At 44.9% G+C, this 19,906-nt stretch overlaps 1 protein-coding gene across 4 annotated transcripts in view; it reads left to right on the top strand.

Annotated features, from left to right (window-relative positions):
* Window positions 1–19,906, top strand: part of WAPL (WAPL cohesin release factor) — a 315,421-nt gene that overhangs the window by 242,909 nt on the left and 52,606 nt on the right. For all 4 annotated transcript variants that reach the window (XM_033941573.1, XM_033941575.1, XM_033941572.1 and 1 more), the window contains 2 exons: window positions 12,145–12,320; window positions 18,837–18,952. In XM_033941573.1, the coding sequence (XP_033797464.1) occupies window positions 12,145–12,320; window positions 18,837–18,952 (292 nt within the window). The remainder of the gene's footprint in view (window positions 1–12,144; window positions 12,321–18,836; window positions 18,953–19,906) is intronic.

Raw genomic sequence — 19,906 nt, 5'->3', positions numbered from 1 at the left:
ATTCGATTTTCCTGCCCAGTTGGGTGATTTTTTTCAAAACTCCTGGTGGGTTTTATAGCTTTTTCACCCCCTTTGGCTTCTCCTAACCACACTGGCGCTGTGGTGTAAATAAAATAAAGAAACAAAAAGGACTTTTCCTCTTTCTGTTAAATCCTAGCTCACGTTTGCAGTCCAACACCAGCTCTGGCAGGATACACATTTCAAATCTGACATGTTATAATCACAAAACAGAAAATAAAATTAATTTTTCTACCTTTTGTTGTCTGGTTATATTTCAAATCTTGTTGGTCCAAGGCTCTGGTTTTCTTCTGATAACTTGCTTGCCAGGGTCTCCTTCTTTCTGCATGCTAACCATCCATCTGCCAACTCTGTCCTCCCTTTCCATTTCCCTTCCCTTCCCAGGAAGTCTGGTATCTTTCCTTTTTTTCATCTCCCTCCACAGATCCACCTTTTCTTAAATACCCTTTCATCCGGCATCTCTCCCTCCTTCCCCACCATCCCAGAGTCCACCATCTCTCCGTTTCTTTTCCTAATTACCCTCCTATCCAGTATCTCTATCCCTCCTCCACACCATCCCTTGTGTCCAATTTCTCTCCCTTTCTGTTCCTTCCCTCCCTAAATCCCATGGTCCATCATCTCTCTCCCTCTCCTCTATTTTCAGACCCATTATTTCTTCCCCCCCCCCAAAGTTTGGCATATGCATGTCTCTTTGAACACCCCCTTCCCTCCGTGTACTTCTAAATCATGGTCCCCCCCCAAAGGCCTGTCCCCCCTTAAAGGTCTGCCTGTCCCACCTTGAAGGCCTGCACCCCCCTTGAAGGCCTGTCCCTTCCCCTTGTAGGCCTGTCCCCCCCTTGAAGGCCTGCCTGCCTGTCCCCCCCTTGAAGGCCTGCACCCCCTTGAAGGACTGCACCCCCCCCCCCCGAAGGCCTGCACTCCCTTGAAGGTCTGCACCCCCCCGAAGGCCTGTCCCCCCCTTGAAGGCCTGTCCCACTCCCTTGTAGGCCTGTCCCCCCCTTGTAGGCCTGTCCCCCCTTTAAGGCCTGCCTGCCTGCCTTTCCCCCCCTTGAAGGCCTGTCTCCCCCTTGAAGGCCTGCACCCCCCTTGAAGGCCTGCACCCCCCCTTGAAGGCCTGTCCCCCCCCCTTGTAGGCCTGCCCCCCCCCTTGTAGGCCTGTCCCCCCCCCCTTGTAGGCCTGTCCCCCCCTTGAAGGCCTGCCTGCCTTTCCCCCCTTGAAGGCCTGTTCCCCCCCTTGAAGGCCTGTACCCCCCTTGAAGGTCTGCACCCCCCCAAAGGCCTACACCCCCCCCGAAGGCCTGCACCCCCCTGACGGCCTGCCTGCCCCCCTTGAAGGCCTGCACCCCTTGAAGGTCTGCACCTCCCCCCCCGAAGGCCTGTCCCCCCTTGAAGGCCTGCCTGCCTGCCTGTCCCCCCCTCCCCCTTGAAAGCCTGCTTGCCTGCCCGCCCGCCCCACCCTGAAGGCCTGATGCCCCGACCCACCCCGAAGGACCGCTCGCCCCCCTGGCCTCCCCCGCACCACCTATGAACAGCCGCAGCAGGATCGCGAAGTCAGCGTCAGCGATCCCTGCGCTGCTTCCTGCGCCACGGTCCCGCCCCTCCTCTGACGTCAGAGGAGGGGCGGGATCGCGGCGCAGGAAGCAGCGCAGGGATGCTGACGCTGACTTCGCGATCCTGCTGCGGGCTGCTTCACAGGTGGTGCAGGAAGGTCAGTGGGGCGAGCGGTCCTTCGGGGGTGGCGGGGGACTGAACGGCAAGGCCGGGAACACCCCCTTAGGGCTGGTACCCGGGGCGGCCCGCCCCCCCTAGGTATGCCACTGCTAACAAGTGGTACTCCTATTAAGCGCACATTCCGTTTAAGCGCACATGGCGACCTGGTCCAAAGGGTGCGCAGTTAAGCAAAATCGACTGTATCAAATAACAGGTATAAATATCTGTATTTGCTTTCCTTGAATTGTTTTTCATACTTGCCCTCCCTGTAAAAAAGGTCATAATAAAAGTGAATGCCTCTAATGAAATAAAAGATACTAGCTGTTTTCCAGGATGTGTTCTAGTACTGTGCTTCCAGTTGGCACTCTGAAGGAGTGGGCTTAACATAAACGTATGTTAAGGTTCTTTTACTGTGTTTCCCCGAAAATAAGACCTACCCTGAAAATAAGCCCTAGCATGATTTTCAGGGTAGGTCTTAATATATTAAACCCTACCCCAGAAAATAAGCCCTAGTCACCAGCAGCAGTGCTTCCCCTCCCATCTCTCCCCCACCAACCGCGAGACCGAAATACCTTGTAACAAATGTGAACGTCGGCAGCAATCTAGACAGGCTGCTTCATGGCCTTCTCTCTGGCGTTCCGTGTGCTACGTTGCTGATAACATCATCAGTGATGCGGCAGAGGAACACCTGGGTGGGAGAAAGCAACGAAGCAGCCTGTCTAGATTGCTGCCGGCATAGACATTTGGTACAAGGTATTTCGGTCTCACAGTTGGTGGGTGAGAGATGGAAGGATCAGAGGGGAGGGGGATACGCATGGCGTTGGGATGAGAGGAAGAGATAGAAGCTGCAAGGGTTTTGCTGCATGAGGGATGGGAGGGAGGGATAGAAGCTGCAAGGGTTCTGCTGTACAAGGGATGGGAGGGAGGGATAGAAAGATACTGGACAAGGGTATGGGTGAGAGGGGAGGAAAGATACTGCACATGTGTAGAAGAGAAAGGAAATAGGAAGAATTGGGGTGGAGAAAAGGAAGGGGGAGATGATCATTGTACGTGAAAAAAATAAGACCTACCCGAAAATAAGACCTAGTGCCTTTTTTGAAACTGGTCTCTGCAGTTCCCTCCTGATTTTTGAAACTGGTCTCTGCAGGTCCCTTCTAATTTTTCTGGTTCAATTTTTGCTTTTCAAGTTGTAATCTTTAAATATTGGAATTTTTTTGCATGGTATTCTGGTACTGTGTTAAGTTAACAAACAACCCTATGTATACTGCAATAGGACAAAACCAAAAGTAGAGGCAAAAAGAGAACTTTTCTCCAAGGGTTGATATCCCGAAATGATGATTATTTACATCATCTTGCAATCCCTTTCATTACTTTGATCTTGCATGTGTTAAAATGATGGTTTGTCTACATGCATATTTCTCAATTCACTTGAATGAGTTGGGGGTATATTTTCCATTTCTTGTTTGTAATAATGCATATTTACTGTTTATAGTATAGCATCTGTGATTTCCAAGGAGATAAGCAGATCAGTTGTCACACAAGTGCTTGCATTAAGGAGGAAGGTTTATCTAGAGTTTTCTGGTGTTGTCTATAGTCTTTACTAATAAATATAGGTTTTCCTACTTGCTGTTGGCTGTACAGCTGTCTCAACTTAATTTTTCCATTGGCAGCACTGACTGACCATTCTATTCTCTTCTTATACTATTTTTGCACCTCTTTGTACTTGTCTCTTCTATGTATTTTTCTCCAGCCAGGGTTTTGACTTTTCTAAGAGTTAATAACTTTTTCATTGTCCCCTACAACCTCCTGGCAACAGCAAGCCATAAGCCTCTTGTTTGCCTTTTTTTGGCATCTCTAAAATAAATTTTTGTATTCATTTGATCTTACCTCATCAGTCTGAGAAGATGGCTGTGACTTAATACAATGTTTTCTGTAAATGAAATGTCTGATCATAATGTGTGAAGTATCGTAAATGTTTGAGATAGCTGTTGAAGTCTCTGGTTGTGAAATTTGCTCTAAAACATTGCCTAGAGCAGTGTTCTTTAACCACCGGTCCGTGGACTGGTGCTGGTCTGCAGAAATTTCCGGCCGGTCCACAGGGCAGGCATGTTCATCGGGCCCCAGACAGTGCTCTTCAGCCGCCAGTTCACGGTACGATCGATGCGGCGTTGTCTTCGGGCTGGCTCCCTACGCATGTCCTGTGCCTGAACCAGAAGCCTTCTCTCTAACGTCGCAATATCAGAGAGAAGGCTTCCAGGTGAGGTGCGGGACTTGCGAGGAGCCACTGCCCACGGCTTTGTGCACTGCAGCACTGAGGAAGAGAGAGCCGGCCCGAAGATAACACTGGGGGGCAAGCCAGAAGGCAAGGCACAGCATGGAGGGAGGGAGACAACAACAATAGGGGGAATGATTCTTTTAATCTAGTGATTGATTTACATCTGCGTCTGTTCAAGAAGAAATGCATGTTTCTTTTTCTCTTTGGTTGTACTGCATGCAGAGTCTTGCATCTTATGGTTTGTTTGTATATATTAGTACTTTTAGTTTTTGGTCCCGTATTTGCATGGGGTTATCTGTGTTCTGGTAGGAATGAATACTGAGAAGCATACAGTGTGCTTTGTGTAATTTAATTTTGTGGTTAACCATTATGTGTTGTTAACACGATTATATTGTGTGTATATGAAAAATTAATGGAAAAATGGTGTTAATTAGTACTATTATGGGGACGAGATCTGGGGCGGAGATGGGCGGAGTCTGGCCCACGACTTAGCCTAGTGTTCTTCAACTGCCGGTCCGCACACCAGTACCGATCCACAAAATAATTATTTTATTTCTGCCGGTCCATAGGTGTCAAAAGGTTGAAGAACACTGGCCTAGAGCAATGTTTCTCAACCTTTCTTCTGATGTGACGCACCTGACATACAGTGTTAATGTGTATGACACATAGAACACTAAAATTCTTAGCTAAACAAAAAATTTCTAAATATTTAATTATTGAGTTGACAAGAGAAATATAAAATATTCTTTAAAAGAATTTGTTTTATGAACTGTTGTTTTTCTATTTTTCCTCAAGTAAGTTCAGTGAAAAATCTGAGACGAATGTGTTGCATATAGATTTTTGATAAAGTATTGAGTCGTAGGTAAATTTATACTAAACTTAGGGCTCCTTTTACTAAGGTGCGCTAGTGTTTTTAGCGCATGCAGGAAATTACCACGCACTACACCGTGCGCTACGCTTCTAGAACTAACGCCAGCTCAATGCTGGCATTAAGGTCTAGTGCGCGCGGCAGTGTAGCGCACGCTATTCTGCGCGTTAAAGCCATAGTTTACCTTAGTAAAAGGAGCCCTTACTGTCAACATTATGAAGCTTTATGCTAAATATGGAGTTTCCCTTTGTCATAGAAAATAAATTTATTTTCAAACTTATTTCTACAAAAAAGTGGTAAATAAATTTGAATAAATCCTAAATAAATTCTGATGTCCCCTCAGTAACAGCTACACAGAATTCTTCTACTGCCAGATAATGTGAAGTAACACAAAACTCTGAAGATATGTTACTCAGAAACTATATAACAAATAACCTACAGACATCAGACCTGCAACATTTCCATATGGGATTGGTCACAGCAAGTTAACATTGGGGATAATGGAGAAGCATAAATATGGGCAAGTTATGGGGATTTCAACTACCCTACTCTCTGGATCTTGTCTTCTCAGTTTGTAAGCACAGGTGGTTGTTAAGGAAAGCAGAGACTTGCTGTCTAGCCACATTTGTGGTGATATCTCCTACCTCTCCTACCAGTATATCCCAGCACACTGATTGGAAACCACTGAAATCAACTCTCGAAGGACAGGGCTCAAGTCTGCCTTTTCTGCGAATTAAACTCTGTGAGAAGCTTGCTTTGAGGGCTCAGTATAAAACTCAGAGATCTTTAGTACATTGCTCCAGACCTGAAAGTCAGGCTTTGTCTTGGTCTCCCAGCTCAAGACTTAAGAAGGGCTTCAAAGACTAGAACAAGGCATTGGTACAGCTCATCACGGTTACATTTCCATATAGGGGTGTGCAGCTAAAATATTTTTATTTAGTTTCCCATATTTATAGGACTTTTCATTTTGTTTTATTTTTTGTTTGTGTGTGTGTGTGTGTTTTCCCCCCAGTTTGGGCATTATCATAAATAGTTAATACTCTTCTAGAAAGATTGCATTCTATTTCCCAATAGTGAGCACAGTTTGTGTGCGTGCTATTTACAAATGGTGTGTAATGATCACAAGAAAACCTTGAAAATTCAAGGTTATTTTCTGTTATGAGCAAAAAGATGACATGAATAACCTGGTAAAATACCATTTCAAATGAATGCCTGTTACTATTTTTCAACTCTTTTTTGAAGGCATACTTAGTCAATTGGATTTTCAGGATTTCTTACAGTAAATATGTAGGAGAGCGATTTACATACACGCTGAGACTCCAATGTATACAGATTTATCTTGTGTGTATTCATTTTCAGATTAGAGTAAAATTCGTTAAAGTGAAACACTTGCCATTCTTACAGTCAAAATTATTGTTATCCCCATCATATTCATATGTCTTCTTTTTTTTTTACACAACTGTTGCAGTTCTCAGCAAAGGAGAAAAAGAACTTTGTAACATGGGAACACTTTCAAAGAGACCCTTACAGAAGATTTTTTATATGTCCATTTATAGCTACTCATAGGTTTAAAAAATATATTTTTTTTATATATTCTTTATTCATTTTAAAACTTTCAATAAGTGCAATACAAGATAAAAATATTTTACACTTTAAGATCACTTAATATTCTATCAGAAACTAATTCAAATCAAATATCCCACCCCCCAAAACCCCAACAATTATCTTTATTATAAGAAGACAAAAAAGACAAAAATTATACCACCCACCACCATCTTGGATGTGTATGTTCAAAGGGAAAAAGTAATATTAATTCTTTACAATATTGTGTTAACGGGTCCCAAACATCCCTAAATTTCTTAAAATGCCCCTTTTGAATAGCTATATCATGCTCCATTTTAAAGATGTGGCATAAAGAATTCCACCAGAAATTATAACTTAGCCTCTCCCAATTTTTCCAATTATTTGTAATATGCTGTATGGCAACCCCTGTCATAATTGCATCAATTGTTAGCTTTTATTCAACATAATTTGAGATATCTGCATTTTGCACAAAGTTCCTTAATCAACATAAGCACTGTTTGTTCTTATCAAAGAATTTATCTCGTCTTCAAAATCCATGCACATTATTTTTCAACTGTATGCCTCCATACATTCATCAGCTCAGTTTGGCAGGTAGCATTTTTCTACGTTATTGCTTCAGGGACACATTAATTTATTCATTTTTTTAAAAATCCATTTGTTCCAAAATAAACCCCAACATTCATCGCTTTGAAACATATATTGATTGATGGCACATTATCAGTCAGTTGGTGGTATATGTTTCACTTTTCAAGTAAAATTAGTTTTATGCCATAGATCAGAGGTTCCCAACATGCAATATGCGTACCCTAGAGGATATGCGGCACCCTCATCTCCCGCTCTCCTGCTGCTGTTGCCAATACTGCCACTACTGCCGCCCCAATGCTGATACTGCCATTATTTTGGCTCCTGTACCCCTCAACCCCCAGACTAGCAGCAGGCACAGCTTTGCCTGCACAGCTGCAATAGCGTTAACTCGGCAAAACGCTCAAGCAGCCTCGGGGCCTTTGCTAGGCTGGGCCCGCCTCGTAGGAAAGAGGAAGTTGCATAATTGGAGGCGGCCCGGCCTAGCAAAGCCCTAAGACTGCCTGAGGGAACTACTGAGTTAATGCTTTGACAGCTGTGCAGACAAGTGAAAAGGGAGTTGCTGTTAGTGGAAGGGGAGGGGAGTTGCTGGACCTGTGTGGTTGATATGTGGGTGGGGGAGGTGAGCAGGAGAGGTGCTGCTTGTCCTGGGTGGTGTTGGTTGGGTTTGGGCTGGAGGTGAGAGGGAGATGTGCTACTTGACTTGGGTAGGGGAGATGAGAGGGAGAGGTGCTGCTGGACTGGGGGCAGGGGAGGTAAGAGGAAGTGGTGCTGTTGGACTAGGTGGTGGGGAAGTGAGAAGGAGAGGTGCTGCTGGACTAAAAGTGGAAGAGGGGAAAGGTGCTGCTGGACTGGGGGTTGGGCAGTGGAGAAGGAGAGAGACTGTATCGGGGAAAGAGTAGGGGGCCTCTGGACTCAGGGAGGTAGAGATATGGACCGCATGGGAAGACCAAAGAACAGAGAGTGAGACATACAAGCCACAGGGTGGGGGGTGGGGGCAGAAAAGAATAGAGAGATGATGCAAAGTGAAGAAATGATAGGCATGGAAGAAGGACTGGAACAGAGAGACAGAGGAGAATGCTGAACAAGATAGATAGGGATGCAGATGAAAGGTGAACATGGAGAAAGAAGATATGTCAACTGGATAGGACACCCTTCATAGATAGAAGAAAAAAACTAGAGACACTGACCAAAGTGAATGGAAAAATAAAATACTCGGACGACAAAGGTAGAAAAGGTATTTCATTCTGAATTTATTAGAGTGTTTCTGTATAGAAATTTTGCAGCAGTCCCATGGTTCTGATTTCTCACTAGGGGCTAGAATGATGCACTAAAGATACTGACTCAATCGGTATTGGTCAATTCTCCAGCAGTGCCTTAGGCTCCTCCCCATGCATCACATGATGCACCAGGGAGGGAAAGCCCTGCCATTCTGGAGTGGTGAGCCTACGAGCAGGACAGGCTGAGCGTCCATCCTGCTCTAACGTCTCTGAGAAGGTACAGAGGGGTTTGGAGGGTTGACGGGAGACCTCCGGTGCAAGTAGGGAGTGGGCATCTCTTCTGCCTTTTTTTTTTGGGGGGGGGGAGGAAAAGGTGAGAGTAGAGGATGTTTTGAGGGAATCTGGTTTGAGAATGGGCCTTCAGTGACAGGAGGGAGTGGGCATCTCTCTTGTCATATCGCTGCCACGAGGAGGGGGAGTCGCATTGGCAGGAGGGACTGGGCATCCCTTCTGACAGTTTTCTTTCGTGTGTGTATAGGTGGGGGGGATTGACATGGCAGAAGGAAGTGGGCATACCTCCTGCCATTTTCACTGGTGCAGTGAAAGGAGGGGGGTATTTTGCAGTGCCGGTTCATCGGGGATGGAAGGCCATCTTTGGCGGAGGGGTTTTTTCTTTTTTTATGGGACAGATATTTTGTGTGTGTAATACACGTAAAATATCTGTGCCATTGAAAAAAATGAAAAAAAAAGCAGGCAGACCTGTTAGTTTTTATGATCGCTAAAACCGTTTTTTTTTTGTTGTTGGAATAGCTAAGCGATGTTAGTGCATCAATTGCTTGGCTATTTTGCATGGGGTTTTAGCTAATTTGCATGGGCAGATTGGAAAATGGGCAATCAAGGGGAAAAACATGTGGTGGGATGTTTTGTGCATTGGGTCGGTAAAAGTGATCGTCGCTAAAGCTGTGAAAACAGGTTTATCGATGATCGCTGACTTTAGTGCATCCCACACTAGGTATTGTATTAGTGTTTTAGGATCTAGTGTAATATTTACAGGTCATTTTTTCACACACAAGGTTGTTGCTCTTTGGGAGTTAGTGTTGTTAAGATATGGTAAGGTGCCCCCTTTTTTGGGGGGGTACAAGTTTGTGTATAGTGTTTTGCAGTGGCAGGATTCTGCATTGGCCTTACTGAGGTGATATCAATACTTTTTAATATAGGAGAACTTTTATCAAGCTTTGCCACCGAGCAGCCCATAGGAATAGAACAGGCGGCTTGACATTTAGTGTGCACTGTTAGGCAGCACAACTTTGTAAAAGACCCCCATAGTATTAACATCAGACAGGGCTTTAGATGCTTTGCAGTAACACCAGAAAAAGGAGGACAAATTGAGGCATTCAGGTTTTACTTCCATTGCTTTCAATGGAAGTAAAAAGCAGATGTCTCACTCTATCCTTTTTTTTTTTTGTCTGGTGCCATATGATAACCCTACTGTTGTGTTGAGGTGGAAGAAGAGCCTGTTGATCTTGTAACTCCTATTCTCATGAGCCAGCAAAATCAACAAGCTCTCAGAGAGAGAGAAAACATAGTTTCCTTTTAATTCAATACATTTGCTCCAATGTTTTTCCAGACCTTTCATGCGCCTTCAGTTAAATATGAAACATCTAACCTGGAAAAATAGCTATTTTACAGCATCTATGACTGCAGAAGCTGAAGAAAATTTCTTCCCAGACAGCTATTTTTTCAAGTTTGGAAACAGAAGTCACAGGACCATATCTGGCAGCCTTCTTGGAGGTGGTCCCCTGGACCAGAATGCACATGCACCCTTTATAGGAGTCCCTCTTCTTTCAGTGGTCTCCGCAGCATCATCCCTTTCAGATGCCGTACCCCTGGACTGTACCAGCTTGCAGCAGTTTGGGCTGGTGGCTTCAGGGGGGGGTTCTCTGCCAGGGCAGACTTATTTGGATCTCAGAGTGGATGACTCATGATGGATGCTAGCTTGTCGGGTTAGGATGCTCTCTGCGAGGACTACTTCATGCAGAGACAAGAGTCTCCTCATCTGAAGCATTTGTCGATCAATCGTCTGGAGCTCCAGGCAATTTGGCTAGTGTTACTCATTCTCCAGTTCTTTCTGGAAAGAACAGCAGTGTGAGTATTCTCTGACTATGCCACAGCGGTGGCTTATGTAAATTGTCACTAGAAGCGCTCCCTTTGGCTAGCATGTGAGCTCCTTTAGGCCAGAAAGCTCACATGCTGTTTTGCTGGGTGGAATCGCATCTTCTGTCCCTTTCAGCGGCCCATGTAACCGGAGTCGATAAAGAACAGGCAAACTTCCTCAATCAACAAGTCCTAGACCGGGAGCCATTGTCTTGGCATAGTGTATTTCGGGGCTTCAGGCTCTTCATGCAGGGAACCCTTTTTCCATATTACGGATACAGGAGTTCTTCGTACTGTACCTTCCTTTCTACCAAAGGTGGTTTCTGCCTTCCATGGCATCCAGGAGGTTCGTTTACCTGCATTTCCTTCCTCAGGCTCAAAGCGACAGGATCAGATCTTGCGCAAGTTGGATGTCAGAGTCTTGCTCCACTATTTGGAGAGGACTAATGATTTCCAGCTGTGCCTCGCCATGGTCGGCCGGCATCGAAGTCCTCGATCACTCGATGGGTTCAACTGGCCATTTTCCATTACTTACATCGCCCACGGTAAGCAGCCACCGGTTTCTCTTATGGCCCACTCGATTAGAAGTGTTGCTGCATCGTGGAGGGCTACTTGGTCCTCTCTTCATACGTTTACCCAGTTTTACCGAGTGGATATGGAAGCTTGCTCTGATGCCACTTTTGGGACCTTGGTGTTGAGGGTGGGCTCTGCTCTCCCTCCCTAGCTGCTACCATTACTTTAGTATGTCACCTATCATATGGAATCCGGGAGGGACAAAACAGAATGGAAGATTAGGTTTCTACCTTCGATAATCTTTTTTTCTGTTGGTCCCTGTAGGATTCCATATGACCTGCCCTCTCTGTGTAAGCTCAGTTGTTTGGAATAGCCTGCTTTTTTCTGCCTCAATTATTCTCTTTGTAGACTTGAAGACTTTCCAGCCAGTTAACGGATCCTGTAGGAAGTTTTCCACTTCTGCGAGTATGCTTAACTGAAGGCTGTCTCATGTGGGTGCTCGATCCACACAGCAGGTTAGTTCTACCTTGTTCCTCAATGTTTTTCTGGGTTGCCTTTTTTATTACATGCTTCATGTTTTGCAGAGCAGACCAGTTCAGAACTTGTTTATGTTGCTGGGGATCTTCCTCCGTACCCTCCTTGTCATGGATTTGTTCAAGTATGTTGCTTGGCTTTAGAACTCAACTGCAGATGGCTCTAGCTCGCACTCTACAGGGGAAGAGCATGTTCTCAAAAAAGTGTTTGGATTTCTGCAACTCCTGGATTGCGGGAAGGGATTGAACATCTAGCATATAGAATCTTACAGGGACTATCAGAAAGAAGATTATTGGCGGTAGAAACCTAATTTTCCATTGATTATCATCTTTGCCCCAACTCCCTGAGATGCCCGTTATATCCACTTGTTCAATCAGCGCTATACATTCTGACTCTCCAATCTGCAACCTATAGCATCTCTGAACAGATATTTCAAAGTGTGTTTTGTGTTTGTATTTTCAACCTATTTACCAATTCACATGAATAACTTGAACTCTTTCAACTGCCTGCTCTTTAAATATGAGTCACTAAAGTAGGTAGGTGATAACAGTGATTTGCAACTCATATAGAATATTTGTTTTGTAGTAAAGTCTTGGGGAGGAAGTCAAAATTTTATGGTACTAAACAAACTACTTTCCTATAAGTCTAATCAAATGACAAATACAGTTTCCTATTCTTGTCTTTAGAGCATTACAACATTGTGAAGAATTTATCCAGCGGTATAATCGTGCTGAAGACAGTTTCTGTTCCTCAGACAGTAAATCATTGCCTCACCTTAATGTAACTAACCATGTGGGTAAAGCTGTAGAGGATTGTATGAGAGCTATCATTGGTGTCTTGTTGAACTTAACTAATGATAATGGTAAGTATCAGAGCCTTAGATTTTATATTTTAGATGGTATCCAGTCTGTTAGAGTAGTCTTTTTCCATAATAGGAAGAGTTTTCTCCTTTTTAAGAGCAATAAAAAGCTGCTTTTATTAACAAGGTAAAAAACATAACTGCAAGTTATTTAACACACTCAGGGGCTTATACAGCAAAAGTATACAAAAGCTGGCATGGGCTTGTTCCATGTCTGTACGCAATTTTATGGGTGCACGATGCAGAAAAGGGTTTTTTGCACAGCATATTAAAATAAATGGTGCAAAGAGAAGTACAGATTTCCCAGGATAATTTTTTTGGCTTTTGTCAGATGGAAGCTATTAGCTATTTTGCTCAAATGCAGAGAAGTATGCAAAAGGTATTAGCTTGCTTTTCTTCCATGGTGTCTGAGGATTTATGGATGTTACTACTTTTTACTATAGGAATGTCTGTACCTGCAACTTTTTTCATGGCCTCCATGAAAAGTATGAGAAAAATATGACAGAACAGGGAGGTGACAGTCTATACTAAGGCCAGCTACAACTGCGCAGAAGACTTAAGCAGAAAAAAAGTGTATTGGTCTACCTCTGCTCTGTGCTGGAATGCTAAATATTGGCAGTACAAATATTTTATGACAGAATAGTTTTCCAAGACATGAGTACCGTATTTTCGCGGATATAACGCGCGCGTTATACGCGATTTTACCTACCGCGCATACCCCTCGCGCGTTATATGCCTGAGCGCGGTATAGAAAAGTTTTTAAACATAGTTCCCACCCCGCCCGACGCCCGATTCACCCCCCCAGCAGGACCGCTCGCACCCCCACCCCGAACGACCGCTCGCACGCGCTCCCACCCGCACCCGCATCCACGATCGGAGCAAGAGGGAGCCCAAGCCCTCTTGCCCGGCCGACTCCCCGACGTCCGATACATCCCCCCCCCCCCCCGAAGGACCGCCGACTTCCCGACAATATCGGGCCAGGAGGGAGCCCAAGCCCTCCTGGCCACGGCGACCCCCTACCCCCACCCCGCACTACATTACGGGCAGGAGGGATCCCAGGCCCTCCTGCCCTCGACGCAAACCCCCCTCCCTCCAACGACCGCCCTCCCCCAAGAACCTCCGACCGCCCCACCAGCCGACCCGCCACCCCCCTGGCCGACCCCCACGACCCCCCCACCCCCCTTCTCCGTACCTTTGGAAGTTGGCCGGACAGACGGGAGCCAAACCCGCCTGTCCGGCAGGCAGCCAACGAAGGAATGAGGCCGGATTGGCCCATCCGTCCTAAAGCTCCGCCTACTGGTGGGGCCTAAGGCGCGTGGGCCAATCAGAATAGGCCCTGGAGCCTTAGGTCCCACCTGGGGGCGCGGCCTGAGACACATGGTCGGGTTTGGCCCATGTGCCTCAGGCCGCGCCCCCAGGTGGGACCTAAGGCTCCAGGGCCTATTCTGATTGGCCCACGCGCCTTAGGCCCCACCAGTAGGCGGAGCTTTAGGACGGATGGGCCAATCCGGCCTCATTCCTTCGTTGGCTGCCTGCCGGACAGGCGGGTTTGGCTCCCGTCTGTCCGGCCAACTTCCAAAGGTACGGGGAAGGGGGGTGGGGGGGTCGTGGGGGTCGGCCAGGGGGGTCGCGGGTCGGCTGGGGGACGGGCGGAGGTTCTTGGGGGGGGGGGGGCGGGGGGGGGGGGGGGGGTTTGCGTCGAGGGCAGGAGGGCCTGGGATCCCTCCTGCCCGTAATGTAGTGCGGGGTGGGGTTAGGGGGTCGCCGTGGCCAGGAGGGTTTGGGCTCCCTTCTGGCCCAACTACACAAAGGTACGGGGAAGGCGGGTGGGGTGTCGTGGGGGTCGGCCAGGGGGGTCGCGGGTCGGCTGGGGGACGGGCGGAGGTTCTTGGGGGGGGGGCGGTCGTTGGGGGGAGGGGGTTTGCGTCGAGGGCAGGAGGGCCTGGGATCCCTCCTGCCCGTAATGTAGTGCGGGGTGGGGTTAGGGGGTCGCCGTGGCCAGGAGGGTTTGGGCTCCCTCCTGGCCCGATATTGTTGGGGAGTCGGCGGTCCTTCGGGGTGAGGGTGCGAGTGGTCCTGCCGGGGGGGGGGGGATGTATCGGACGTCGGGGGGGGGGGGGCATCAGGCTTTCAGGATGGGGACAGACCTTCAAGGGGGGACGGGACTTCAAGGGGGGACAGTGCACGGAAAGTCAGGGGGGGTGAACGGAGAGTCAGGACAGCGCACGGAAAGTCAGGGCAGTGCACGGAAGTCAGGGGGGGTGAACGGAGAGTCGGGACAGCGCACGGAAAGTCAGGGCGGGCGAAAGGAGCGTCGGGCATCATGCGCGTTATATGCCTGAGCGCGGTATAGAAAAGTTTTGGTACATATCATCGTGATTTCTGCGCGCTATACCCCTGTGCGCGTTTTACACAGGTGCGCGTTATATCCGCGAAAATACGGTAGATGTGCTGATACTTATTTCTGCTCAGATACGTGCTCATCACTAGCTGCCCTTAGCATAGAACCTTGTGCATTTGCACCTAGTGCACAGGTTTTCCAGAGATCCTTGTGTACAATTAATTTACTGCTTTGGTGAATAAATATTGTGTGTTTAAGCTTGAATTAGAAACTGTATACAAAGCTCTAATGCAAGCTTTCTGTGTAGTCCCTGAAACAGGAAGCAAATATAGTCCACATTTAAAAGATGAGCAATAGTTCAGTACAAAGCTATGTATCAATAATTTATCTACCTAAGTATGAAATAAAGTAGTAAGTGTGTTAAAACAAGTCTGTGAATGTTGTGATATGTCTCAAGGTTGCTCATGCACAGTTGCGGCTCAGTGCAAGTCTTAACGTTCCAAGAGACAGGATGCCAGGAAAGTCCTCGTGTGAATCAAGTAAGAAACTGCTGGATTTGGAGCACCGTTTAGTGATATAATTTCTCACAAAAGAAGGCAAAAAGCCAAAGGAGATCCATGAAGCATGACAGCAGTTTATGGTGAGTCTGCCCCATCACCCTACAGAGTAAAATTTTGGAGTAAGCAGTTTAAGTGGGGTAGAAAGTCCATTGAAGATAACCCTCACACTGGACGGCCTGTGGAAGCAACTTCCACAGAAATGTGCAAGCAAGTCGAGGATTTAATCTTGTCAGACAGATTAATTAAGGTTTTCCGAATAGATGAAGAAATGTGTATCTCGGCAGGTACAGTTTGGAAAATAATTCATGAAATGTTGGGCATGTCCAAGGTTAGTGCCATAAGGGTTCCAAGAATGCTGATGCCATGTCAGAAGGCCACAAAGCTCCAGTGCTATCGGGAGAAATTGGAAATGCTTTGTGAAGACCAAGTGAATTTTTTTCATCATTTGGTGACTGGAGATGAGACTTGGTCTATCACAGATATCCTGAGTCCAAAATGGAGTCAATGCAGTGGAAGTACAAGTCATCCCCCCACCCCCAAAAACTTCAAGAGAGAAAAATCTGCAGGCAAAGTCATGGAAACTGTCTTCTGGGATGATTAAAGACTTTTGCTTCTGGAGTTTATGCCACACAAGACAACTATAACTGAGGAGAGTTACACCAACACAATGATCACTTTGCGGGAGTCAGTCAAGGAGAACTCACAGGAGACGTGCTGCTGCTTCACGACAATGCACCAGTGTACATGTCATAACAATCACAGGCTGCCATCTGAGAATGTGGGTTTCAGCAGCTGAACCGTCCACCCTACAGTCCTGACCTGGCTCCCTCAGATTATTTCCTGTTCTGAGTTTTGAAGAAATCTCTCCGTGGACAGCGTTTTTCAAGTGATGAAGATGTCAAGGAAACTGACGTCCTGATTTGAAGGTCAAACAGAAGAATTCTTTTCAAAGGGGGGTTAGTCATTGCAGGAAAGTAGATGAAATATATGGAGTTATCAGGGGACTATATTGAAAAGTAAAACAAAAGAAATTTGAAAACCTCTTTCCTACAGAGGTAGATAAATTATTGAACACCCCTCGTAGCATGGTCCAATATAGCAAGTGACATAAAACATATTTCCAATGTTTCCCTTAAATTTTGTGAATGTTGCTTATGAGATATTTTTGTTTATTGAATCCATATCCTTGCAGAATTTATTCTTTTTTGTCTGTGGTAATTTTACCAATACATTAGAGGTCATCTCTTCTGTTAGAAATATAGCATAGTTTTATTGTACCTTGGTTTACTTCATCTGTAATAAATATTAAAAACCTCCCTCCTTCCCTCCCCCCAACGCACACATCCCATCTGTTTGTGCACACCACCTGATTTCCCTCCTTCTTGTGTGTACATATATGTTCATGCATGTACATCTTTTTATATACCCTCACTAGAAACACTACCAAGAGAGGAAGGAGAAATGCACCTTTGTGTCATACTATCTACTTTCCAGCTAGTTTCAAGTTGTCTTAATTTTGAGCAAACTGAATGAATGAATGAAAATGGACATGCACACTGGCAATTTATTCATTTTTTATGGAAGGAATTCCTTAACTGGGGATTTTCATTTGTGGTATTTTATCGATCTGCTTGTCAAAGAATTGAGTTGCTTACCTGTAATGTATATTCTTCATAGATGGCCTAGTAATTGAGCCACACATACCCTTCCTTCTTTTATCTTAAAGTGGACTTATCTTTTATATAAGGTTGAGGGGGCATGTAGTGCAGTGTTTGTCTAGGAATATCGGTGCATACGCAGTAAAGGTTTCTAAGCTTTTCTAAGTTCAGGTCTATTCTGCTTCAGCGCTGTCTTAGAATAACACCTGTTTCAGATAAGCAACCCAGTTTTTCAGTTCAAAAGATTTTTATTAGAGTTTTCTTATAAAACAACATAACATAAATAAAATGTACAGTGAACTTCCATTCGCATACAAATTAAACATTCATAAGAAACAATGTTAATAATGCAATGAGTCAAAATAAATAGATCATCATAAAGAGTACAAGGGAGTGTAAAGTATATGAGATGCAAGTAGAGGAGAGAAGGAAAGATAATAGTTGCAAGAAACAAGAAAATAAACAGGAGTGGTCTACTAATTAGAATGAATAAACTGATCTAGAAATTTCCATGGTGATTAAGAGCCAAGAGAGCATGAGGATGGTTTGGATATGCAGCCTAAAAGGTATGTGATGCCTAATTGTTTCCTTAAGACTGCCACTTCTAACTTAAGAAATTCTGGTAGCAGCAAAGACATCTTCCCTGAGGAAATCCAATGTTTCCATCAGGTGTTCTTTGCAAGGCCATGATCCTGTACCACCTCTGTCAGCAAGGTCTTCAGATGTCCTCTGTCAGAATGCAGCTCAACGCCCTATCCATCTACTCATTAGACTGGATTCCGTCTTCACTATGTCACATTGCCTTCAAATTCAATAGAATTCATCTTCAAATCAGTCCATCAAAAATCAGCCCCATGGGACTGGAATCTTGTGCTTTCTTCTTTAATAAATCAAAACTTTTGAGGTAATGGCATTCTCATCACTAAAGTATCCTTTATGGAAAGTACTTTCCTAATAGCAGTTACCCCAGCCAGTAAGATCGGTGAGCATTTCAATTCTGTCATACTAGGAAAATGTCTTAAAATACATCCTGAGTTCCTTAAAATACACCCTGAGTCGACACTGTTTAGAGCGCTGGCGCTGAAGTCTCATCATGACCCATTTGAAAGAATTCTCCACACTTCTAAATGAGCTCTCACTACCTGAAAAAGGTCATGTTTAACAAACAACAACAACTTTGTAGTTGGTTGTCTCCTTTGACATCAGTAGACTTTGGCACCCCATGGCAAAGCTTACATTAGCTAATTGACTAGCAGCAAATGTTCAGGTATGTTAAGAACATGCTGATATTTCACTGCCCAGAAGAATCAAACATAGCTAGATTAGAATCACTGTTGTCACTTTAGATGTCTTAAAAATTACATCTCTAGATTGCATCTGGAAAACAGGTACCAATCCCTTGCTCCATACCTTTAATTTTTTTGTTTCACATTTACAGCTTGAACTAGCTTTTTGGTAAAGAACTGCTGAATGATTTGTCTATATAAGCTGTTCAGCCTCTTGCAGGCATATGTGAACAGATTGCTCGTAAGAAACAAGACAATTCTTTTAGTCATGAAGCAACCCTAAGCTTGGGAGTAACACACTTGTGTGCGTGATTGTATCCTTTTTGATGGAGAAGACAGTTTTGCTGTCTCTTCTCTGTATACAGTAGGATTAATCAAGCACACAATCCTATTCGCTTCTCCAGGAGTTGATGCAGTTGTAAACTTAACTGAGGGGACTGCTGTGTATCAGAAGAACCACAAATGCTCAAAGCTTTACAGTAAGTATGAGTTCTTGAAAAGCTGATTGTACCACAGTGTCACTGGATGATGTCATTTACTTGTGTGCCTAATTACTTTTGCTGTCTATGATGAACACATGACAATTATGCAATCAGACATTGTGAAACAGTGTATGTTTGCAGAAATGTAGAAATTTAAATACAACTTTCCATTCTTTTTTTTTTTTTTTTTAGAATGGGGTAGCACAAAAGCAGGAGAACAAGACAATCTTATCAGCACATCCCTGAGCTGTGTGCTTCAGGTGCCACGGTACTTACCTCAGGAACAGAGATTTGACATTCGAGTACTGGTGAGACACTAAAAAATAAAATTATTATAAATGTGGGTTTGCTACCCTGATATTTTAATCTTGCCTGTATGCTGCTTTTTGGTTATTTGTTCCCTGTTGATCCTTTTTGACTCCCTCAAATGTCCCCATTGTCCCCAGCTATCTATCCCCTATCTACTCTCTCTTCCACCTCCTCTCTTGCAATCTCCATACTCCAGCTACCTCAGTGCCCTCTACACACCATACCCTGTTCTTCCAGCTCTTTTCTATGTATGTATTCTTACTTCCTGATGTCTCAGCTTTCATTCTCTCCCCCACCCCAGGTTTTCTTTCTTGCTCATATATCATTATCCAATGCTTCCTTCCCCATGCTTTTCTTCTCCAGTAAGTCCTTTTCCCAGCTATATCAAGGTTATTTTTCCTGAGAGCAACAATGAGTTTTTCTCCTAATCAGTCATCATTTTGGTGAATTTAGCTAAAAAGTGGGAAACTATCCCTCCAATCTACTATAAAAGACAGCACAACTGACTTCTTGCTTATCAATCAGTGCTCTGGGATCCAGTTTTTCCTAATCTTCTTATCATATCAGCATCTTACATTAATTTTAGGAAATCATTAAAGTCCTATTTATTCAGCAAGTTCTTATGAAACCTTGCATGAAAGATATTTTGTAAAGATCAACATGTTAGATCATTGGTAGTTCGCTGTTATTGTTCAGCTGTTCTATAATTTTTAGCTTCATGGATCTGCAAGGTTTTGTGGGATACAAATGCTGTTATGTTCCCAGTCTGTCTCCACCTCCTTCAGAGAATGCTTCGGTGTGCTCTGAGGAATCCTCGGTTCTGGAGCCTCTGGAAGAGGGGGAGCTTCACTTTGAAGGTGATGACCCTAAGGTCTTGTGCCTTTTTCGCTGAGATGAGCTGAGTTCCCTTATTTTAGATGCACTCGCGCTGTCTATTGAGGATCCTTTGACCT

Source organism: Geotrypetes seraphini, chromosome 4 (assembly GCF_902459505.1).
Source record: "Geotrypetes seraphini chromosome 4, aGeoSer1.1, whole genome shotgun sequence".
Lineage (NCBI taxonomy): Eukaryota > Metazoa > Chordata > Amphibia > Gymnophiona > Dermophiidae > Geotrypetes > Geotrypetes seraphini.
Note: the sequence above shows the minus strand (reverse complement) of the source record. Positions and strands in the feature narration are given on the sequence as shown.